This window comes from Dreissena polymorpha, chromosome 14 (assembly GCF_020536995.1).
Source record: "Dreissena polymorpha isolate Duluth1 chromosome 14, UMN_Dpol_1.0, whole genome shotgun sequence".
Classification (NCBI taxonomy): Eukaryota; Metazoa; Mollusca; class Bivalvia; order Myida; family Dreissenidae; genus Dreissena; species Dreissena polymorpha.
In genome coordinates, this window is record NC_068368.1 from 55,122,047 (window position 1) to 55,141,797 (window position 19,751).

General features: G+C 34.5%; 1 protein-coding gene across 5 annotated transcripts in view; it reads left to right on the top strand.

Moving 5' to 3' along the window:
* LOC127857130 (WD repeat-containing and planar cell polarity effector protein fritz homolog) overlaps positions 1-19,751 on the top strand; it is a 124,917-nt gene that overhangs the window by 2,039 nt on the left and 103,127 nt on the right. For 2 of the 5 annotated variants that reach the window (XM_052393498.1, XM_052393496.1), the window contains exons 1-12: positions 1,939-2,370; positions 2,641-2,722; positions 5,088-5,132; positions 6,837-6,881; positions 8,197-8,267; positions 10,169-10,349; positions 10,933-11,066; positions 12,355-12,432; positions 16,652-16,752; positions 17,083-17,145; positions 17,841-17,940; positions 19,443-19,479. In XM_052393498.1, coding sequence (XP_052249458.1) covers positions 2,230-2,370; positions 2,641-2,722; positions 5,088-5,132; positions 6,837-6,881; positions 8,197-8,267; positions 10,169-10,349; positions 10,933-11,066; positions 12,355-12,432; positions 16,652-16,752; positions 17,083-17,145; positions 17,841-17,940; positions 19,443-19,479 — 1,078 coding nt within the window. In that variant the 5' untranslated portion in view covers positions 1,939-2,229. Of the gene's footprint in view, positions 1-1,938; positions 2,371-2,640; positions 2,723-5,087; positions 5,133-6,836; positions 6,882-8,196; positions 8,268-10,168; positions 10,350-10,932; positions 11,067-12,354; positions 12,433-16,651; positions 16,753-17,082; positions 17,146-17,840; positions 17,941-19,442; positions 19,480-19,751 lie in introns of those variants that run through there. The other 3 variants (XM_052393500.1, XM_052393499.1, XM_052393497.1) reach the window with 2 other exon arrangements.

Consider the following 19,751-nt stretch of genomic DNA (forward strand, 5'->3'; position numbering starts at 1 on the left):
CCTTTTGACAGCCACTATTCAGACTCTTGAGCATCTGTCGGAGACTAGGTCAGGTCTCATGATGAAAAAAATTCTGAAGGTCACACCCCAAACACCAGAGACTGATAAAGATGGCTTGTTCACTTTTGAATATGAAGGTCACACTATCACAGACAGACAAACAAAAAATGGTTGGCTCAAAGAAATTTTGGGCCAGCGCTAGCCCTGAAGAAGTGCATAAAGAGCTAGGAATATTGAATAATATACAACGACTAAATACCACATGTTCAATGTTAATCATTTGGTCAGTGTTTAAACAATCATGGGTGCATTAACTGACCCTTTTTCACCCTGAAATCAGTCGACTGGTAAAAAAAAAAATAAAAAAAAAACAGAAAAAACCTACCTACCCTCCTACATTTTTCTGGCCATGTTCCCTGAACCAAGACTATTTTTTTATTTGGCCTTAAATGTATTCTACATGCGATTTTTCATAATTTAAGATTTATTTATAAATATAATAATTGAATAAAATGTATTTTGTTTAAGATTTATTTTAAAGTTGTCATATAGATAATATATAGTACATTAACAATATCGATATGGAATTCATAAATAAAATAAAATAAAACATTATCACGCCACAAGATATATTTCATTTTAAGATTTATTTAACATTTGTACACATATATACACACAATAATACAGCCTCTTATACAAATAGCAAATATGGTACAATGCACGTTTTTTTAACAGATTTCACAAGATATATTTCATTTTAAGATTTATTTAACATTGTTTACACAAATATATACAAACAATGAAACAGCCTTTTATACACTAAACGTTTTTTTCTTCAGATTTCTTTCTTTAAACCTCGTCTTCGTTATGAACCTGGTCATGGGATGTGTCAGGTCCCAGACCTGCGATACGACTGCATGCCCGCAGAAGCTGTGTAGTTGTCATTTCGTCGTCCTCATACTTCTCCTATATGAGTGTCAGGGCGTGCTCAGGCACTAGGCGGATCGTCATATCCACCGTATCTGCCTCACGGCGTAACAGGGGAACGAGCAAGTAGAACCCTAGGTCGGCACGCCCTGCCCGAGTGTTGATCCTGCGATGCCACCCTGAAAGAAAGAAATATGTTGTGTACTATAATACAATATTTTTTATATATAGTAGATATATACTACTTTTATCTAATTAAAAAATATAAATTTCTGTTTGCTATGTTATTATAAATTAACAATAAAAATAATACCTTCAACGTCGTTGTTGGTACTCACTGTCTGACGATACACACTCCAATTTGCTGGAGTCCACATTGATCTTCTGACCCACGTTCTTTCCATGTACAGGACTACATTCAGAAGAGGACCGCCAACATAAAATAAGTATTAATTATTTTACTAATTGACCATTAAAGACCTGGGTCGCTAATTAATTGTTTGCACGTCGCTACTATAACATTGGAATGCCTTTAGCGGCACATGCCGCTAATTTATAGTTTGCGAGTTGCTAGTAAGACATTGGACATAATGCACATGGTGCCTTAAATAAAAATAACAGCACTTTATGTTCTATATTTATTGAACACAATGCACTCTGCAAACATAATATAATGATCGCAAAAATAAAATAACAGCATTTTATGTTTTTAATTTATTGAACATACATTTAATGGACATGGGGCATAAAATAAAAACGACAGCACTTTATGTTATAAATTTATTGAACACAATGCACTATGCAAACATATTATAATAATAATAATCGCATTATCGGCAAAACATGCTTTTGGCAAAATAAATAATATCATAAATACATATACACAGCGAGATAAATATTAATAACTGAAACACAAAAACGGTAAAATAAACAAGAAAATATAATTATAATTGTTAACACTATTGTAATTTGCTACATCAATATACACCGCATTATGATTCACACCTATACGTTATTATTCATACCATTCTGGCTATATATTATCAGTGGGACAAAACGACCAATCCCTCTCAGCCCCTTCCTACAGAAATATCAGTGGCACGAACTGGTAGTGGCGCGAAACGACCATCACCCATTTTCGCGACATATGAATTATTATCCTAATCAGAAGTTAATAGACATAAGTTAATGATATTATGCTAATATCGAAATCAAAGTAACACAATAGTTTTAAGTAAAAAATATCATAACACACGTGCTCCACATTTTGATATTTTTACCTGTTAAGCAAAATAAAAATGAATGAAGTCATTGAAGAAAGTAATGTGCCAACCGTTTCTGAAAACGTTGGGTGCGAAAATAATGTTCATCTGCAATTTGCCTATCTCAAAATGTAAAAGATCTATGCCCAGCTCAATCACCTCTTGCATGCTCCCCCTATCAGTACGTATGTACATAGTTACAAAATAGAATGCATTTGAAGGCCTTATTTCCTTACTATTGAACATGGAATTTTATTTATGGCTAGCAGTACAGCATCTTTTGGAGTTTTGTTGTTATAGTTCATGATATTATTCATACACTGTACAGCATTCCTCTTTCCCAGATAATTTGTCATGCACAAAACTATACAATATCAGCAAAAATGCTTTTCTGATGTATTTCCACACCATGTTAGGCATTAAAATGACATATCTTCATGTTACATTGCAGAATTATCATCCAAAACACCCAATGGCATCATGTTTAACAGAGCTGTTTTTGTGGACACTGAAAGAAAATGTTTCAATTCCAAGTAAGTAGATGGCTTGATAACACGTTTCTTGTAACCTATTTTCTTTTTCCATCGAAAATCCATCTATTTTTTGTGGTCTGGAATGAACCAGTTCTGAGAGACTTTGGAAATAGCTTAATAGCAGTTACTGTGAATTCCTGTCATTACAGTAGCAAGGTGGAAACAATGTTACAGTGTATCTAAATTATACTTACCTAAGTTCTTTTTACTTTACCAATCTTTAACATCATATTTAATTCTCATAGAATGCATAGGCATTTGCACCTTTTTACTTCAAATAATATTTTATGTCTTCTAGATTGTTACTTAGGATAAAAAGTAGTATGCAAATGTCATTGTTACAATGACAAAAATATTGTTTATGGATATGGTCTAATCCCTTGATGTATGGTAAAATACTAACAAATTGAAGGGCAATCACTCTTATCCAAGAAAGAGTACGATTATGGTTCTTTTGCATGACACTTCTCCTCATTGATATCTATACACCCATTAGGATTAATATTGATATCTGTATCGTATCACAGATATAGCCCTGAAAAGTTCCATCATACAAAAACAACAAAGGCATTAACTCTTATTTAAGAAAATGTAGGATATGGTAATTATGCTTTTCCTGTTTTTTGTTGATATCTTATACATTTTCTATATTATAGCCTTGTAAAGTTTGTGACAGACTGAGGGAGAAAGCCAAATCTATATCCCCCATCTTTGTTGGGGAAAAGCAACATAAAGATCATAATAAATTTATGGTATCAACAAACATTGTATTAAATTATCAATCAAACTTCATTTGAATATAAAATGTTGCCCACCTAAAATTAAACGTTTCTTTTATTTTATTTTCATTTGTTCTCCTTTCTGCTCCCCTACCCAATAATTTTTTGGAAGGTTCTTAATGTCGTAGTATTGTGCTCTTTGACTCTTTAACAATACATGTACTGCAATGTATGAGCCGTAAATTGATTTTTCTATAGTTTAACAGGTTGATCTTTGATATTTTGTGCATTTATTCCAATTTTTTTGTCCCCCACTATAGTAGTGGGGGACATATTGTTTTTGCCCTGTCTGTTGGTTGGTTGGTCTGTTGGTTGGTTGGTTGGTCTGTTGGTTGGTTTGCGCCAACTTTAACATTTTGCAATAACTTTTGCTATATTGAAGATAGCAACTTCATATTTGGCATGCATGTGTATCTCGTAAAGCTGCACATTTTGAGTGGTGAAAGGTCAAGGTCATCCTTCAAGGTCAGAGGTCAAATATATGTGGCCAAAATCGCTCATTTTATGAATACTTTTGCAATATTGAAGATAGCAACTTCATATTTGGCATGCATGTGTATCTCATGGAGCTGCACATTTTGAGTGTGAAAGGTCAAGGTCATCCTTCAAGGTCAGAGGTCAAATATATGTGGCCCAAATTGCTTATTTTATGAATACTTTTGCAATATTGAAGATAGCAACTTGATATTTGGCATGCATGTGTATCTCATGGAGCTGCACATTTTGAGTGGTGAAAGGTCAAGGTCATCCTTCAAGGTCAAATATATGGGTCAAAATTGCTCATGTAATGTCACTTCTGCAATATTGAAGCTAGCAATTTTATATTTGAAATGTGTGTGTATCTTAAGGAGCTGCACATTTTGAGTGGTGAAGGGTCAAGGTCAAGGTCATCCTTCAAGGTCAAACGTCATATACGGGGACATTGTGTTTCACAAACACATCTTGTTGTTTGTGCATTCTAAAATACTGCATGTTCTGTGTTGCATGTCTATATTAAGTTACAACACATTGAATGTTGCAACACACACGATTTCCATACAAGAAACTTGACATTGCAGACCACAGCAACAGTTTCAAGCTCTTATTAATATACATGTAGAATAAATACATCAATTACTGGAAAGAGTGTTTTTTGCAATGTTCATGTATTTTTTAACGTTATTTATATCATAAAATATTTTCACTTAAAATTTAATGTAAAAAAGCACATTTACTGTCAATTATATACATTTTTTAAGAAGGATCAGTTAAATAAAATATGCTAAAAACAAAATTATGAATAATATTATAAGTATCTTAAATAGCGTATGATACAAATGTTTTGACCATCAATTGGGGGAAATAACATTCATTATCCTTTTTTTAATACAGTAATATATTTAAACCACTTGCCCAAATAATTATGCTTTTAAAGTAACAGATACAAAAATCAAGTAGCCAGAAGTTTATAAATAATTATTTCTAAAGGTACAAATAACATTTCACCAGCCCTGTGCTGTTGGTCTTAAATTAGCACGGAGACTGTTGTTAACTTTTTTGATTGATTGTTTATAACTAATACTAGAACATGTTGTTTTGCGTTTCAGATGATGTTATTGGATGTCACAGCTATCATGATAAGAGTGATCCAGGTTTGTGTTTTGTCACAAAATCATTGGCTCTTGATATGACACCTTTTTGTGTAAACAATTGTTTCTTGAAAGAATAATAATTTTCAAGAAAAATGCATATATGCAAACTTGTTGTCTAAAATGTACCTGCTTAAGTATATATTATGTAAGCAACAGACACATGTGTCAAATATGTAAAATATGGGATGGATTAATTACCAGTATTGAAAAATGCTGTTGACCTGCTATAAAAAAAATTACTGACCATGATTTGTTTCAATAGATCTATCCCGGAATAGCACGAGTTTAGAAAAACCCACTACACTAGTTTAACGCTTTCCCTCTCAGAAGCAAAGTGAAAATGGCTATGTGCAAACAGCATAAAAACCAGAACAGCCTGCTAGTGACTCGCAGTCTGTTCAGGTTTTATGCTGTTTGCTGCTCATCAGTTTCTGAGGGTTGAAAATGAGGCCTTTAAAACTTGAATCTGGTTAGAAAGATCTTTAATTAAATTTAACTTTAACTTTCTAAGGGACTACAAATACGTAAAAATATTATCTAAGGGGAAAAGTGTCAATTGTGCAGGTTGATTAATTTCGTTTTGTTAGCTTGACTATTATATATGAAATATATATAGTGGAGCTATCCTACTCACCCCGGCGTCGGTGTTGGCGTTAGCGTTAGCTTTGGCGTTAGCATGCAAATGTTAAAATTTGCGTTCTACCCCAAATATTTTCAATGTCCCTTGACATATTGCATTCATATTTTGCATACTTGTTTACCAACATGACCCCAACCTTTAAACAAGAGTAGACAACTCTATCAAGCATTTTGTAATAATTATGGCCCCTTTTCCACTTAGAATATGCAGCAAATGTTAAAGTTGGCGTACTACCCACCTCCCACCCCCGATTTTTTTTTCTTTTTTTCTTTTTGAAAGATCATCTAATAAATGACCCCACCCCACATAATACCCACCTCTCAACCCCGCCTACCCCCCCCCCCCAATTTTTTTTTTTTCCTTTTTTTATTTTTGAAACATCATATAATAAATGACCACATCACCACATTATACCCCCCTCTCACCCCCCACCCCTACCCCCCCCCCCAAAAAAAAAATGTTTTTTTTCCCCTTTTTTTATATTTGAAAGATGGTCTAATAAATTATTGAATATGAACAATTTCCCCATGATGACTTACGTTATACTGTCAAGCACTCGAATAGTTGAGCGCACTGTCCTCTGACAGCTCTTGTTAATATTTATGATTGACCATGTATCAAGGTCTAGAAAACACTTTCTTTTTACATTGCCAGACCAATAGTCAGACAAACATTTTATAAGTTTGCCAACCTTGTTTTGACAATGTTTAACCATGGTCTAACAGATTCAAGGTTTTCAATTTCACAGGGGGAATGTTGTACAGTCGGACCAGAGTTAAATCATGGTTACTAATTGTTAAAATAAACCAGAGTCAAATACAGATCAAACACTATAGCAAACCATGTTGTGACTAGGTTTAACCATGGTCAAACTTGATTCAATGCTTACATCTCACAGGGGTAGGTAGGTGGGCTCAATGTTTTGTTTTGATATGACTCTTTTAAAGAGACCCGATTTATTTCCCACTAAAACAAGGATTTGCCATGACATACAGAAATCTTCGAATTCTCTGTTAAACTCCCTAGTAACCCCAAATGTTCAGGCTTTTTTTGTATGGTTTCAGCATCTGATCAACCATATAATGAAGAGAAGAAGCAGTTTACAGAAGGTCAGTTTGTTGTGTATAAAGTTTGTTTCATGCTTCTTATTGAGGCTTGAAAATGTGGTCTGATATTTGATTTTGTATTTGACATCTTAACATAATTGTGCAGGTTTTTGCTAAATAAGTGCTTTGTTTTGAATTAAAGTATTTTCAACGGTTTTATAGAAGCTTTTAGATATTTAGGCACATATTGTTCTTGTCCATAAATATTTCATTGGGTTTTATTTAGGTTGACAATACGAGTTATTTGAAAGCGTCCATCAGTTTATCTGATCTACTTTAATAGAGTATTCTTTCCGTATTTTTTTGTACTCATGCTGCCAGTTAACCCTTACAATGATGAAGCGCATTATATGATAACAGTTTTATTTGGATTTTTGTTTGGTCTTCTTACCCGACAATCTTTTCTTACACCTGTCCAATGACAAATTATTATTGTTGACCTCTAGCTTGTTTCAGTTCACAGAAATCATACTCATGAACATAAATAAATGTAAGATTCATGGTGAAAACATATTTCTGTGACATTATCAAGAAATTTTAAACAGCTCTGGTCTTTTCAAAGTTCTTGTACAAATTGCTTGAAGAAAAATAAACCAAAGACTCTTTATATAAACAAGATTTGTAAACAGTGTTAATAAAATATTTCAGAACTGTACACTGAAATATATAACCCACACTATTGGAAAACTAGGCTTCATGCAAATGTGTGTAAAGTTTGGTTCTAGATTAGTCTGTGCAGCCTTCACAGGCTAATTAGGGACGATAATTTTAGCTTTTATGTTACTTTTTGTTAAAAAAACTCTTCTTAGCAATAATCCAGTTAAGGCAGAAAGTGTCATCCCTGATCAGCCTGTGTGGACTGCACAGGCTAATCTGGGACGACACTTTACACACATGCATTAAGCCCAGTTTTCCCAGAATGAGACTCAAATGTAATGTATATTTAATTACTGTATATGAGTCGCGTTCTGAGAAAACTGGGCACAATGCATCTGCGTAAAGTTTCGTCCCAGATTAGCCTGTGCAGTCCACACAGGCTAATCAAAGACGGCACTTTTCGCTTTTATGACATTTTTCGTTTAAATGAAGTCTTTTCTTAGCAAAAATCCAACTTAGGCGGAAAGTGTCGTCCCTGATTAGCCTGTGCAAACTGCGCAGGTTTAACTGTGACGACACTTTATGCCCATGCATTATTCACAGGGGGAATGTTGTACATTATTATTTTCTCAGAACATGACTCACATTATATTTTCATACTGATTCCAGGGAAAGTTATATGGCCTATGATCTTTTTTCTCTTTGGATTCCTTTCATCCAGGCAGGGACATGATATGGGCACCCAAGAACAAAAGACCGGAGAAATTGCGTGACAATATCAAAGACATGGAGGTGGGAATTACTCTATTTTACATTTTTTTTATGCCCGCGGTAGGGTGGCATATAGCAGTTGAACTGTCCGTCAGTCAGTCTTTCTGTCTGTCTGTCTGTCAGTCTGTGCGTCCGTCCAAAAACTTTAACATTGCCCATAACTTTTGCAATATTGAAGATAACAACTTGATATTTGACATGCATGTGTGTCTCATGAAGCTGCACATTTTGAGTGGTGGTCAAGGTCAAGGCCATCCTTCAAGGTCAAAGGTCCAAATTAAAAAAACCCATCAAAGCGGCGCAGTAGGGGGCATTGTGTTTCTGACAAACACATCTTTTGTTTGTTAATATTTCAAGGTTTAATAAAGCACATGGTGCAAATTTAAACCTTTGATAGATGAGTGTTGTTGCTGTGTTTTTAAAACAAAAAAGTTAGTTTTCTGAAAGACATTCATTAGTATTGTTTTTATAAAAGAAGACAGGGGTGTGATTTTTACGCGTATTCGCGGATTTCGGCAAATCGGGTTGTCCCGGGGTCACTTCTGAGATTCGTGTAAATTCGTTTAAAAAAAATTGGGGGAGAGGGGGTACCACCGATTCCGCGGACGTATTTCATAAAAGGCCCGAAATATACGCGGCCCGCGAAATCTTTCCGCATTTTACACTGGTAGATTCTGCCAAAGCATTTTTAAAACAAGCGATATAATTGGCTGTCGTTTCCCAATCTTCCAATTAAAATCGGTTTCATAAAATGTGTTTGGTATTTCTAAGCTGATTCGTTTGTAAATGGTGTCTTGTGAAGCGAAAATTAAGATTATTGACATGACAAATAGCAATCGAATTAACGACTGACATCATATAGTTTGATAGGAATAATGAAATGTGTATGTCAACGAAAAAGACTACGTTATAGATACAAGCAACACATGCTTTGTTAAGAAATGTGCATTGTGAATTTGTGTCACGGAAACCAGTGTTTGCAAATTGGAGTTCAGTCTACTCGCGAAGTAAAACAATTTCGAAGAGTATCGTTCGTACATGGAAATAGACAAACATGATTTGATTTATATGTTAGTGGATCTGTGTATAATCCGATTCATATGCATATTCTGCTTTATTGTGTTTGTCACGCTGTTCAGTTAACTGAAATAGCATTGAACTGAAGATGTGAAATGCAAGATATTGAAAGGTAAACAAATTAAATATATTGATTTAACTCAGTTAAATACAACATTAACACAAGAAGAACACTCAAGTGTGTTTGTTTATATTTAGTCCATTTACTGTAATTCAATACATTGAAAAACTGCTGCTTTTGATCACAATAAATACTATTTACTTTGCATCCTCAGTATGTTAAATGTGAAGTTTAACAGGCTTTTATAAAGAAATATTGTTATGAAGTTGAAGAAGTTGTTTATTTTAATGTCTGTTTTAAGGTAGGTCATTGCGTTATGCGCGCCATTCGCGTAGTCAAAATCAGTCGACAGAATTTTCCTCCCCTCTGACTTTGCCTCAATCACACCCCTGGAAGACGTTTTGTTAACAAATATCAAAATAAATATACTTTGTGATCAAACTAGTGTAACTTGCAATCAGTTTAACAGTCTATTAGGTTCTACAAAGTCTTGTACCATTTTAGAGAAATAGTTTTTTATTTATGGACCTGTCCTTGTATAGAAAAAACAGCAATATGTTAATATCAAATAACTAAAATTGTTCAAAGACTTTTCAAATGAATGTAAACTGGTTTGCAAATTTGTATCTTTCTTTTGAACAGTATACAATTAACAATTGTGTAATTGAGGTATCAAAATCAGATAACTTGTACTTTGTTTAGCTAATATCTTTGCATAGTTTGTATTTCCTAATGTGATTCATGTATTGACAAGGGAGGTGACTGTGTGCTTGTATTTTTTCAGGAGTTGTTGTCCGCCTTTAAGACTGTGCACACCCGCTGGAGGAGTCGCAAGATGCTGCAGATCCTACTCAGCAATGCGTGTGTGGTGAACATTGTCCTGTCTGACCATAGCGGGGACATTGAGCGACTGCTGATTGATAAATCTCTCGTTGGAAAACTCAGCGCAGATACTGTGACTGATGGTGAGGTCTTTTGCGTCTAATTTGACCATGAGTCTTTATTATATTATAAAAATGTTTTATCAGTCTTCATTCTGAGCACTAGCCTGACAGCCTTTGGTTCGTGAAAAGTACTAGTAATTAGGGGTAATTTTTTTTTGAAGTATGTATATATTTGGGCTTGTGAAAATTTCTCCTGTTAGTATAATTGTGTGTTTAGTAACAGAATATTTTGCTTGATTTGCCTTCAGTGGTTGAAACATTGTTCAGAGCTGACATGACCTTTATAAAAATCACTTGAACTAGATTTTGAAAATGTACAAGTTACCAGGATCTGTAAGATTGACATAGGTATTATTTTATGAAGAGTGTAAAACTAAAGTGTTTCATATTAAAATGATCAATGATTTTCAAAATGTGCATGGTTTGTTTATGTCTGATAGGAATACCCGTAAAACATGCATGAAATACATGAATTTTAACACTGCAGTTGAGTTTAAGTCATTGTCTTTATCGTAAAAACTGCCATTAAGTCAGTTTTCGTCCCTTTCATAGCATTGAAAACTTTTGTAAGTCTAAATTGTACACATGATCTTTCTCCTATCAGCTGTGTTGACAGACCAGTTCTTTGTCTCAACGTACGGTGACAAGTCTCGTCTTGATTATGTGTTCTTCTGCAAGCGACCCCCACTGGGTGAGGCCATTAAAAGGCTGGAGAAACTGTCATCATGGGACCCTAAGGTAGGCTGGCATTCAGTGGTTTTCTCCACAAAATCAGGACACAATTTCTGGAATATTCTTAAATCTGTTTTAACAGGATTATTTTAAGCTCTCTTTATGCATATTTAAAAAAAGTGTGGACACATTTTATTGAAAATTTTTAAAAGCTTTAGTCGATAGAAAATGGTGATCTAAATTATTTTGTAAAAAAACGTAAACTTTCGGAAAGTAATATTAGTTTAAGAAAACAGTGACTGACGCCATTTTGTTTTTGTACCAGGTGTAAGAATTTCCAAGAAATTAAGGCCATGTCTCAACCTTCATATGACAATTAATTACAAATGAGACCATTTTTTAAAGTGTCAATTTATTTTTTTAATTGGATAAAATATATATTTATAACGGAAACCAAACTTACATTAGCATTAAGATCTCCAAAGGTATTTTAGCATCGAAGGCTTGGTTGAGATACAAAGACACCCGTCCTTAGTTATTTTTAGCCATTGTGCTCAAGAGAGCTTTTGTGATTGATTTTGTTCTTTGTGTGGTGTCCCTAACGCTTCATCTGTTGTCATCATTTGCCTTGGAAACATGTAAGTGGCTTAAGTCATTTCCCAGTCTTAATGAAACTTATTCAGAATATTTGTCTCAATGATTTCTCAGATGAGTTAGAAATGGGCTAATATGGGGTTTAAAACTAGGTCTAGGTCACTAGATGAAATAATTTGAATAATGTTAAAGTTTTGAGCCATTATCAGATGCATTATATAATACCAAACAGTTACCTTGTGGTCATGCTGTAAAAATTGTATTGAGACAAACCACACTGTTCACATTCCAAGGTTAAAGATAATACATTGTACATGAATAATTATATTGTTTAAATATATTGAGTACTAATATTTGCTAAGCTTCACATCTTAAGGATGTTGATTGAGGACTTGTTAAAGACCAATGGGATATTTATGAAGGCACAAATGGGAGGTGTTGGATGGGAAAAAAATAGAACAATGAGCCATTTTTTAAAAAGCTGAATGTTATTTAACTGCAATAAAAATTATTAACTGCATTAAAGAGTAATTGACATAAAAGTAGTTCTTTGCAAGTAGATTTCATAACCTCTATCAATAAATGTATTGTGATGATAATAATTATAATAATTTATTAATATTGTTATAATAATAATAACTATTGTTATTATTTTTTTAAGTTTTAAGTACAATTTAACAAAAAATGAGACAGACAATTAAATATGTATGTTCTTTGTATGAATGTATGACTTATGTATGTATGGTTCCATTTGTGGCAGGTGACCAGCATTGACATCCCAGGGCCTGTGGGTCGGCGCCTAGAGAGACACGTGTGTGTCAACAAACAGGAGGACATGGTAAGCCTCTTTTTGAAGAACTGGGCCTAATGCATGTGCAAGAAGTATCGTCCCAGATTAATTTTGACACCAATTTCCTCATTGACTGGATTTTTAGTTAGGAGAGACTTCCTTTAAACAATTGTTTATGCCCCCGGATCAAATGATCGGGGGTATTTTGTTTTTGGCCTGCCTGTCTGTCATTGTATGTGTCTGTCATTCTGTCCCAAAACTTTAACTTTGGTCATAACTTTTTCAATATTGAAGATAGCAACTTGATAATTGACATGCATTTGTATCTCATGGAGCTGAACATTTGCAGTGGTGAAAGGTCAAGGTCATCCTTCAAGATCAAAGGTCAAATATATGGCTTCAAAGCGGCGCATTAGGGGGCATTGTGTTTCTGACAAACACATCTCTTGTTTATAAAAGCGGAAAGTGTTTTCCCTGATAAGCCTGTGTGGACTGCACAATGAAACTTTACGCACATCCATTAAGTCCAGTTTTCACAGAACGCGACTCATGTTTAGCTTTTGCAGTCTCGTAAAGATATTACAATAGAAAATACCTATAATAAGCATGTATTGGCCTTAACTGTGGTCTAAATTGAAATTTGCTACTATAATTTTTATTAGTTTACCTTAATTGAAGGAAATAACATTTCTTAGGATAATATTTCAAAATAACATGTATTTTTTATTACATAATAATGAAGTTACACTACTGAATCCGTTTTTAAGTTGCAGTCCTTGTAATGAAGGATAAAATAAAGAAAGTATATTGTATATCATGTTAACATTTTTAAGCTCAGTTTTATGGGAAAGTAAGGGGCTTACTGACTCAATTTGTGTCCATGGTATAGGTAGTAATATTTCAGTGTTCATCATATGCTCACTGAGTGGTGATCAAACTTGCAATATTCATAGCGCATTGTAAATTTATATCTGTAATATGTTTGTGATGTTATCATATAAATAGTTTTATCTATGAGAAAACCAACATTTTTTGTCAACAATTAATTTTATTATATTAAACTGATTAAATAAATACATGGTATACATGTACATAACATAAAATGTTAATCTCAATGTAATATTGGTGACACAGCAACATTTTGAAATACATGTACAAATTATGGACATTTATTTGCTAACATTTAGTTTCAGTAATAGAAATAACATTATTTATTTTAAAAATATATACACATAATTACAATAGTTTTGTTATCCTTTTAGATGATAATCTAGTGTTCTGCATAACTAATCAAACATCTGTTAATATGGACTGAACTTTCTGGCTTACTGTTGTCTGTGGAAAGATTTATTTCTGTTTGTAAATCTGTTATCAGCAGCCCTTGTTTTAGATAACTTTTTTCATTCTGTTTCTCTTCTCTTTCCCCTTCTACATAATTTATCAAACATCTATTAATGGCGACTGAACTTTCTGGCCGAGTATTGTCTGTTGCAAGAATTATTCCCCCTTGTAAATCTGTTATAGGCAGCCCTTCTTTCAATTTTCTTTCTTCCTTCTCTTTTCTTTTCCGTCTCTTCTTTTCCTTTTTCTTTGAAATGTATCTCTCATGCAGAGCTTTTTCATCTGCAAAGTGGTCCTTGACTCCGGGACAGTCAGTCACAAGGTATCGAAAATAATCTCGCAAGGGAGATAACTGTTGTAATTGCCTCCCTTTGATTGCACGAAACTTTGATTCAAGCTCCCCATTATCTAAACATCTAACAATTGATCTCCCTTTCAATTCATGTATTAAACCTAACACCTTTGTCTTTTTTACTGTAAGACTTACTTCAAATGTTGGTTCCAGCGGTATGGATTCCATAGTTTCTGTTTTACAGTCCACTTGTTCTCCCCTTTTTACCCTTTTCATCCACATAACTAGTGGTTTGGGCACATGGTATTCATAGAGAACCATTTCCTGAGTTTCCACTAGAGGTCCCACATGAAAAGCCAGCACATAAAACTTTGATAAAGTATGCACGTATGAGAATAGCAGCTGACGAAACAAATCCAAAGCGGGGACCTGATTTCTAGCAGTAAGCACGACTGTAACAACCGCCCTTCCTAGACTTTTGGACGAATAAGTAGCTTCACTTACTGATTTTTCCTCCTCAACAACAGGATGATGCTTTTCATCATGCTCTAGGTTAACACCACTGATCTGACTTTCCACCTGTTGGCCCAGATTCTTCTTTATGGCAACCTCTTTCACTGGTTTCCTATCAACTGTGGGTATCTTGTTGTCATCAATTAGTACCAACATGTCAAACTGTGCCGCCATTTTCACAGTTTTGTCAAAGGCAAACACTTCTCCCAGCCGTTCAGCATCTAACTGTACTAGCATATCAAACAGGTGTTCATCCTTTAGACACTGGTATCCTGTGCAGCTCATTTTATGAAGAGATCTCCTAGTGTGATCTGAAAGTCGTAAGTCTTGAAGCTGTTTCTGCATGCCTTCAAGATCATTACGAGGGCTGAATCTCACGGTGCGCTCGTTTTCAATCACTCTCTGCTTCAAACACATAAGTAATGCCTGTTGGCATTTGTCTACATTTTTCAAGACTTCTGCTGTATTGGCTTCTGGAAGTTTTATTGGATGGGATATCAGTCTTCGAAGATACTTTTCTTCTGTGTCATACAGTACTTCATTTTTGTCAATACACTTTAGTCCAATTTCTGTATCTGTGTAATCTTTGTCAGCCATTTTATGAAATCAATTTTTATCCATAGATTTTGTTGTTGTTTGTTTTGCTTTAATTCTTAACCATTTTAAGCCTTAAAACACTGATGTGTCAGTTGTAAACAGCTTTGATCGGAAATAAATGTTTGTGATCAAATGCAGTTTTTTTACACCTGATTTTCTGACAGAGGCATTAATTAAATCCTTAAACTATATTATTCCTTAAGTACAAATTCACTCCCTAATATCTTATCAAAAATGAAAGATGTTCTACATTAAGTTTTAAGTAACAACATACAAGTCCTCCATGCAAACAGTGTAATAGAAACACAGCTATATACTTGTAGCCCCAAATCATTTGTTTTTCACCTAACACTGTCCATAGTTACCATCGTGTGTGGTGAAATAATTAATTTTGTTACAGAACTCTCTGTGGTCATGAATATTTAATGATTTTTTGGCTTAGAGACTTCTCAATAAAATTGACTTTCTGCTGGAATAACATTGCTACCATTGATCCTTATACTGCCCTATTGATTTAATTAGCATAGTTGATTATGTTATTGCTGCCCAAACAAATCCAAGGTTTGCATGTTGGATCCCTGTCCAGTCCACATAAATTGTGGGTGGACTGGTTGTTAAATTTCATCTGCAACAATTTCTTTCCCTACCACTGATTTAAAAAGGGCAGTTGTAAGTTAATGGCACAATTTAAACGAAAGACCAACAACACATACACGTATATAGGGATAAGGAGAGCTTTATTAATAATTATAAATATATCTCCAAAGACTAAAAGCGCACATAATAACAAAGCATGGCAAATCAAAGTAGATGCGCGCTTAAGGTAATTCAATTATTATATTAAATATACTCATGTTACAAACATTGGTAATAACGCATATTCAAGCAATTACTGTCAAAGGGAGGAGGGTGGGTAAAATGAAGCATCCTTGACGGAAATTGCGTGCCAAACAGAAGCAGCCAGTCAAGCCAGTAATTAATTATCACTTTACTGATTAGATAACACTGAGGCCCCCGAAAGGTGCAGCGGGTTTGTTAATCTTTCCTCTAAATACAATTAACCCTTTCAGTGCGGGAACCGAATTTTGAAGGCCTTTGCAAACAGTTTGGATCCAGATGAGACGCCACAGAACGTGGCGTCTCATCAGGATCCAAACTGTTTGCTAATATGATAATATTCTTTGAAAAAAATCGAAGAAAATGCTAATTTTAGAAATTAAGCAGACGACATTTTAGCAGACAACAAATTTCCCAGCATGCAAAGGGTTAAGAACCTTAATTATACTTTCTGGTAAACCAGCTTACCCAGGCACAGTGCTAACTGACCGCTGGAATATGACTGAAATACTGTTGAACTTGAAAATTATCAAAATCCAATACAAAACAAAAACACATACATTGCAAAATAGTGTTGAAATAGCAAAAAATCCAAAACAAAAATCCAAAAAATCTTGATTGTGTCACTTTACAAATGGTTCATATTTTATGTTAATTTTATGTAAAAGACATCCCTATTTGTTTCAGGTGTTGGTTTGGTGGAGCAGCACCAGCAAGGAGGCAATGCCCTGGTCTCCAATGGCAACTGACAGGGACCGGGCCAATATAATCGCAGTTTCTTGTCACGGGTAGGTCAAGTTGATGACTTTAATCATTGAAACACGCACATGTGTAGATCAACATCGCTCAAAGTTGTATAGTATTTATTACTTTAAATCTTAAGGTTACGTAAAATATTTCATAATCTTTATAAAACATCACAACTATAAGGAAAGAATGTCTTGTATGTTACTAGCATTTTGATTGGTCATGTTTTAATTAAAAACAACATTTGGGATTAATGATTTTGTATGTGTCTAGGTCGTTAGTAATTGTATATGGGCTCAGGGTTTGGTTGTTACATCTGCAATATGAATCATGTTTACGGGCTATGTCTCCTTTCTGTGCTGTCTTTTCAGACCTAACATTGATGTATTGACATTTGCAAGGACAGAGTGTGACCCAGTATCGGTTCACTTCAGGTAAGGGGGAAGGGGGACTACTCTGTTTGGTTCACTTCAGGTAAGGGGGAAGGGGGACTACTCTGTGTTGTATTGGCTGAGTAATAAAGGTATTTAATGTTTATATGGCAAATTCCCTAGTATCTTAACTTATTTCACTGTCCAATTCCCATGTGTGATATTCTGTTTTACTCCATGATAAATGTAGAATATGGAACGTATCAATAATGGATAATTAAGGATGTATGTGTCTTATGCTTTCACCTGGCTTTCTAATGGTTGCATAAGCTTCAGTCAGTTTAGAAAGTGTTTGTGTGCATGCAGTTCTAGTTGATAAAATTAACTTTAATTATTTGATAAATGCAACATGACTTACTGAACACTTGAAAAAAAAGCATTTAACACAACTGCTGAAGGGTACTTAAGTTGAGTGAGACATAAATCAGAATGAAAGGAAAATGGGGCTTAATGCATGTGCGTCCCAGTGTCATCCCAGATTAGCCTGTGCATTCCGCACAGGCTAATCAGGGATGACACTCTCTGCTTTAATTGGTAGTTTTCTTTTAAAGGAAGTCTTTTCTTAGTGAATATCAAGTTAAGGCTGAAAGTATCGTCTCAAATAAGCCTGTTCCGTCTGCGCAGGCTTATCTTGGACAACACTTTAGCATCAATTCCCATTTTCCCAGATCTAGACTAAAGTGTATCACTGATTACAGTCAGTTCCAGCAGTACAAGTTTTTCACAATCGAGCAGGGCATGGGTTCTGGAGGGGAAACCACTGCCAAGGCTTGCACTTATGACATCATTCAGAACAAGGTATGAGCCTTTGACTAATTGTACCTCCCTCTTGGAAAACTGGGCTTAATGCATTGTGTTAAGTTTTGTCCCAGATTATTCTGTACAGTCCACACAGGCTAATCAGGGACTACACCCTCTGCTTTTTGTAAGGCCAGACTGCACAGGCTTATCTAGGTCAATACTTTGCACACATGCATTGAGCCCAGTTTTCCCAGAATGGGGTTTTATTTAACCCTTTGCATGCTGGGAAATTTGTCATCTGCTAAAATGTTGTCTGCTGAATTTCAAAAATTAGCATTTTCTTCGATTTTTTTTACAGAATACTATCAGAATAGCAAACAGTTTGGATCCTGATGAGACGCCACGTTCTGTGGCGTCTCATCTGGATCCAAACTGTTTGCAAAGGCCTTCAAAATTCAGTTCCCGCTCTGAAAGGGTTAAGTTCTTGTGTAAATCTTTTCATCCTCGATTCTTGTGTAGTATGTAGTATAGGTCTTTGTGTTTTCACTCATCTGTGGTCACAGTGCAGGGACCCTTGTTCAATAGAAAGTTGAAATGAAAACTATGCCGTAAAACATTGATAAGTAATCTTAGAGAAAGATTATAGATAAGGATTATTTGCTTTTCCTTTTTGTGGTATAGCTTGCACTGGCCACGCCTACTTACAGGACACGCCTCCGGCATGAATGCCTCTTAGATAGCATGTTCAGAGACAGACTGTTTTGTATGCTTGACGAGTACGGATGTAAATAAAACCAGTATAACTTTCAATGGTGTTTGTTCCTTAAATGGAGTTCCTTTAATGGTTATAAATAGTGTATTCTGTAGAAGAAACACTACACTTTTTATATTTTCTTAAACTAATAAAATTGAGTGGAGGCTTCATTTTCTGAGCACATGACATGAACATACTGTTATTCTTGGATTTCTCTGTTGACAACCAATTTTAGCGGTGGAGATTTTTATGCTCCCAGAAAGAGATGAAAATTATTTGCTGCTTTGTCTGTTTGTCAGAATTCTTATTGAATTTGGGTTTGCCTGAAATAATTTTCCCAATAATTGTTGTCCTATTTGATGTCAGTCCGTCCTTCTTTCCAACTTAACTTTTTTCTCTCCGAGATCTTAGAACATTATTTATTATCTGAGTTTTATGAAACTTGGTAAGCAGCTTTCCTGGTCCTACATATGCATCCTTGTAAGGCCGTTCTGGTCCAATGATTTTTTTGTGAAGTTATAGATTTTTAATTGTATTTACACATCTTCACAGATTGAATGTCACAAAAGTGAAAATGTCTTTTTTGCATGAATGAGTGTTGGTCTGTTAATAAGAAAACTATTTGAAATTCTATATTCCATTAATGTTCTGTTACACATTTGTTGAAACTTATAATTTAGTTTTTTATTCATCAATGTTCAGCAGTTAAAACAATAAATGAGATCGTACATACTCACTTTAAGAAAATATGAACATTTTTAAATATGCAATCTAATCAAGGGTTGTTTTGTATTTTCTGTTACAGATACAGAGGCTGTCTGCAATAAGCATTCCTCTGAAAAGTAAGCTGCTTATTAGCAATGTGTTTCTAAAGGTATTTCATGATATTTGCTGTCATGTTTAATGAACTAAACAAGACAATTAAGAGAAAATGCGTTGTTTTTTTAGATTATTGAATCCTCTATGAATTTATTAAATAACATTTGGTCTGAAATATTAACCAGAATAATAGAAACACTTACAAATCAGTTAATTATAATTACAACCAATGCAGTATCAGTCACAAAATTAGGATAATAACTGTTATGATAACATCACTAACAATAGCAGTAAT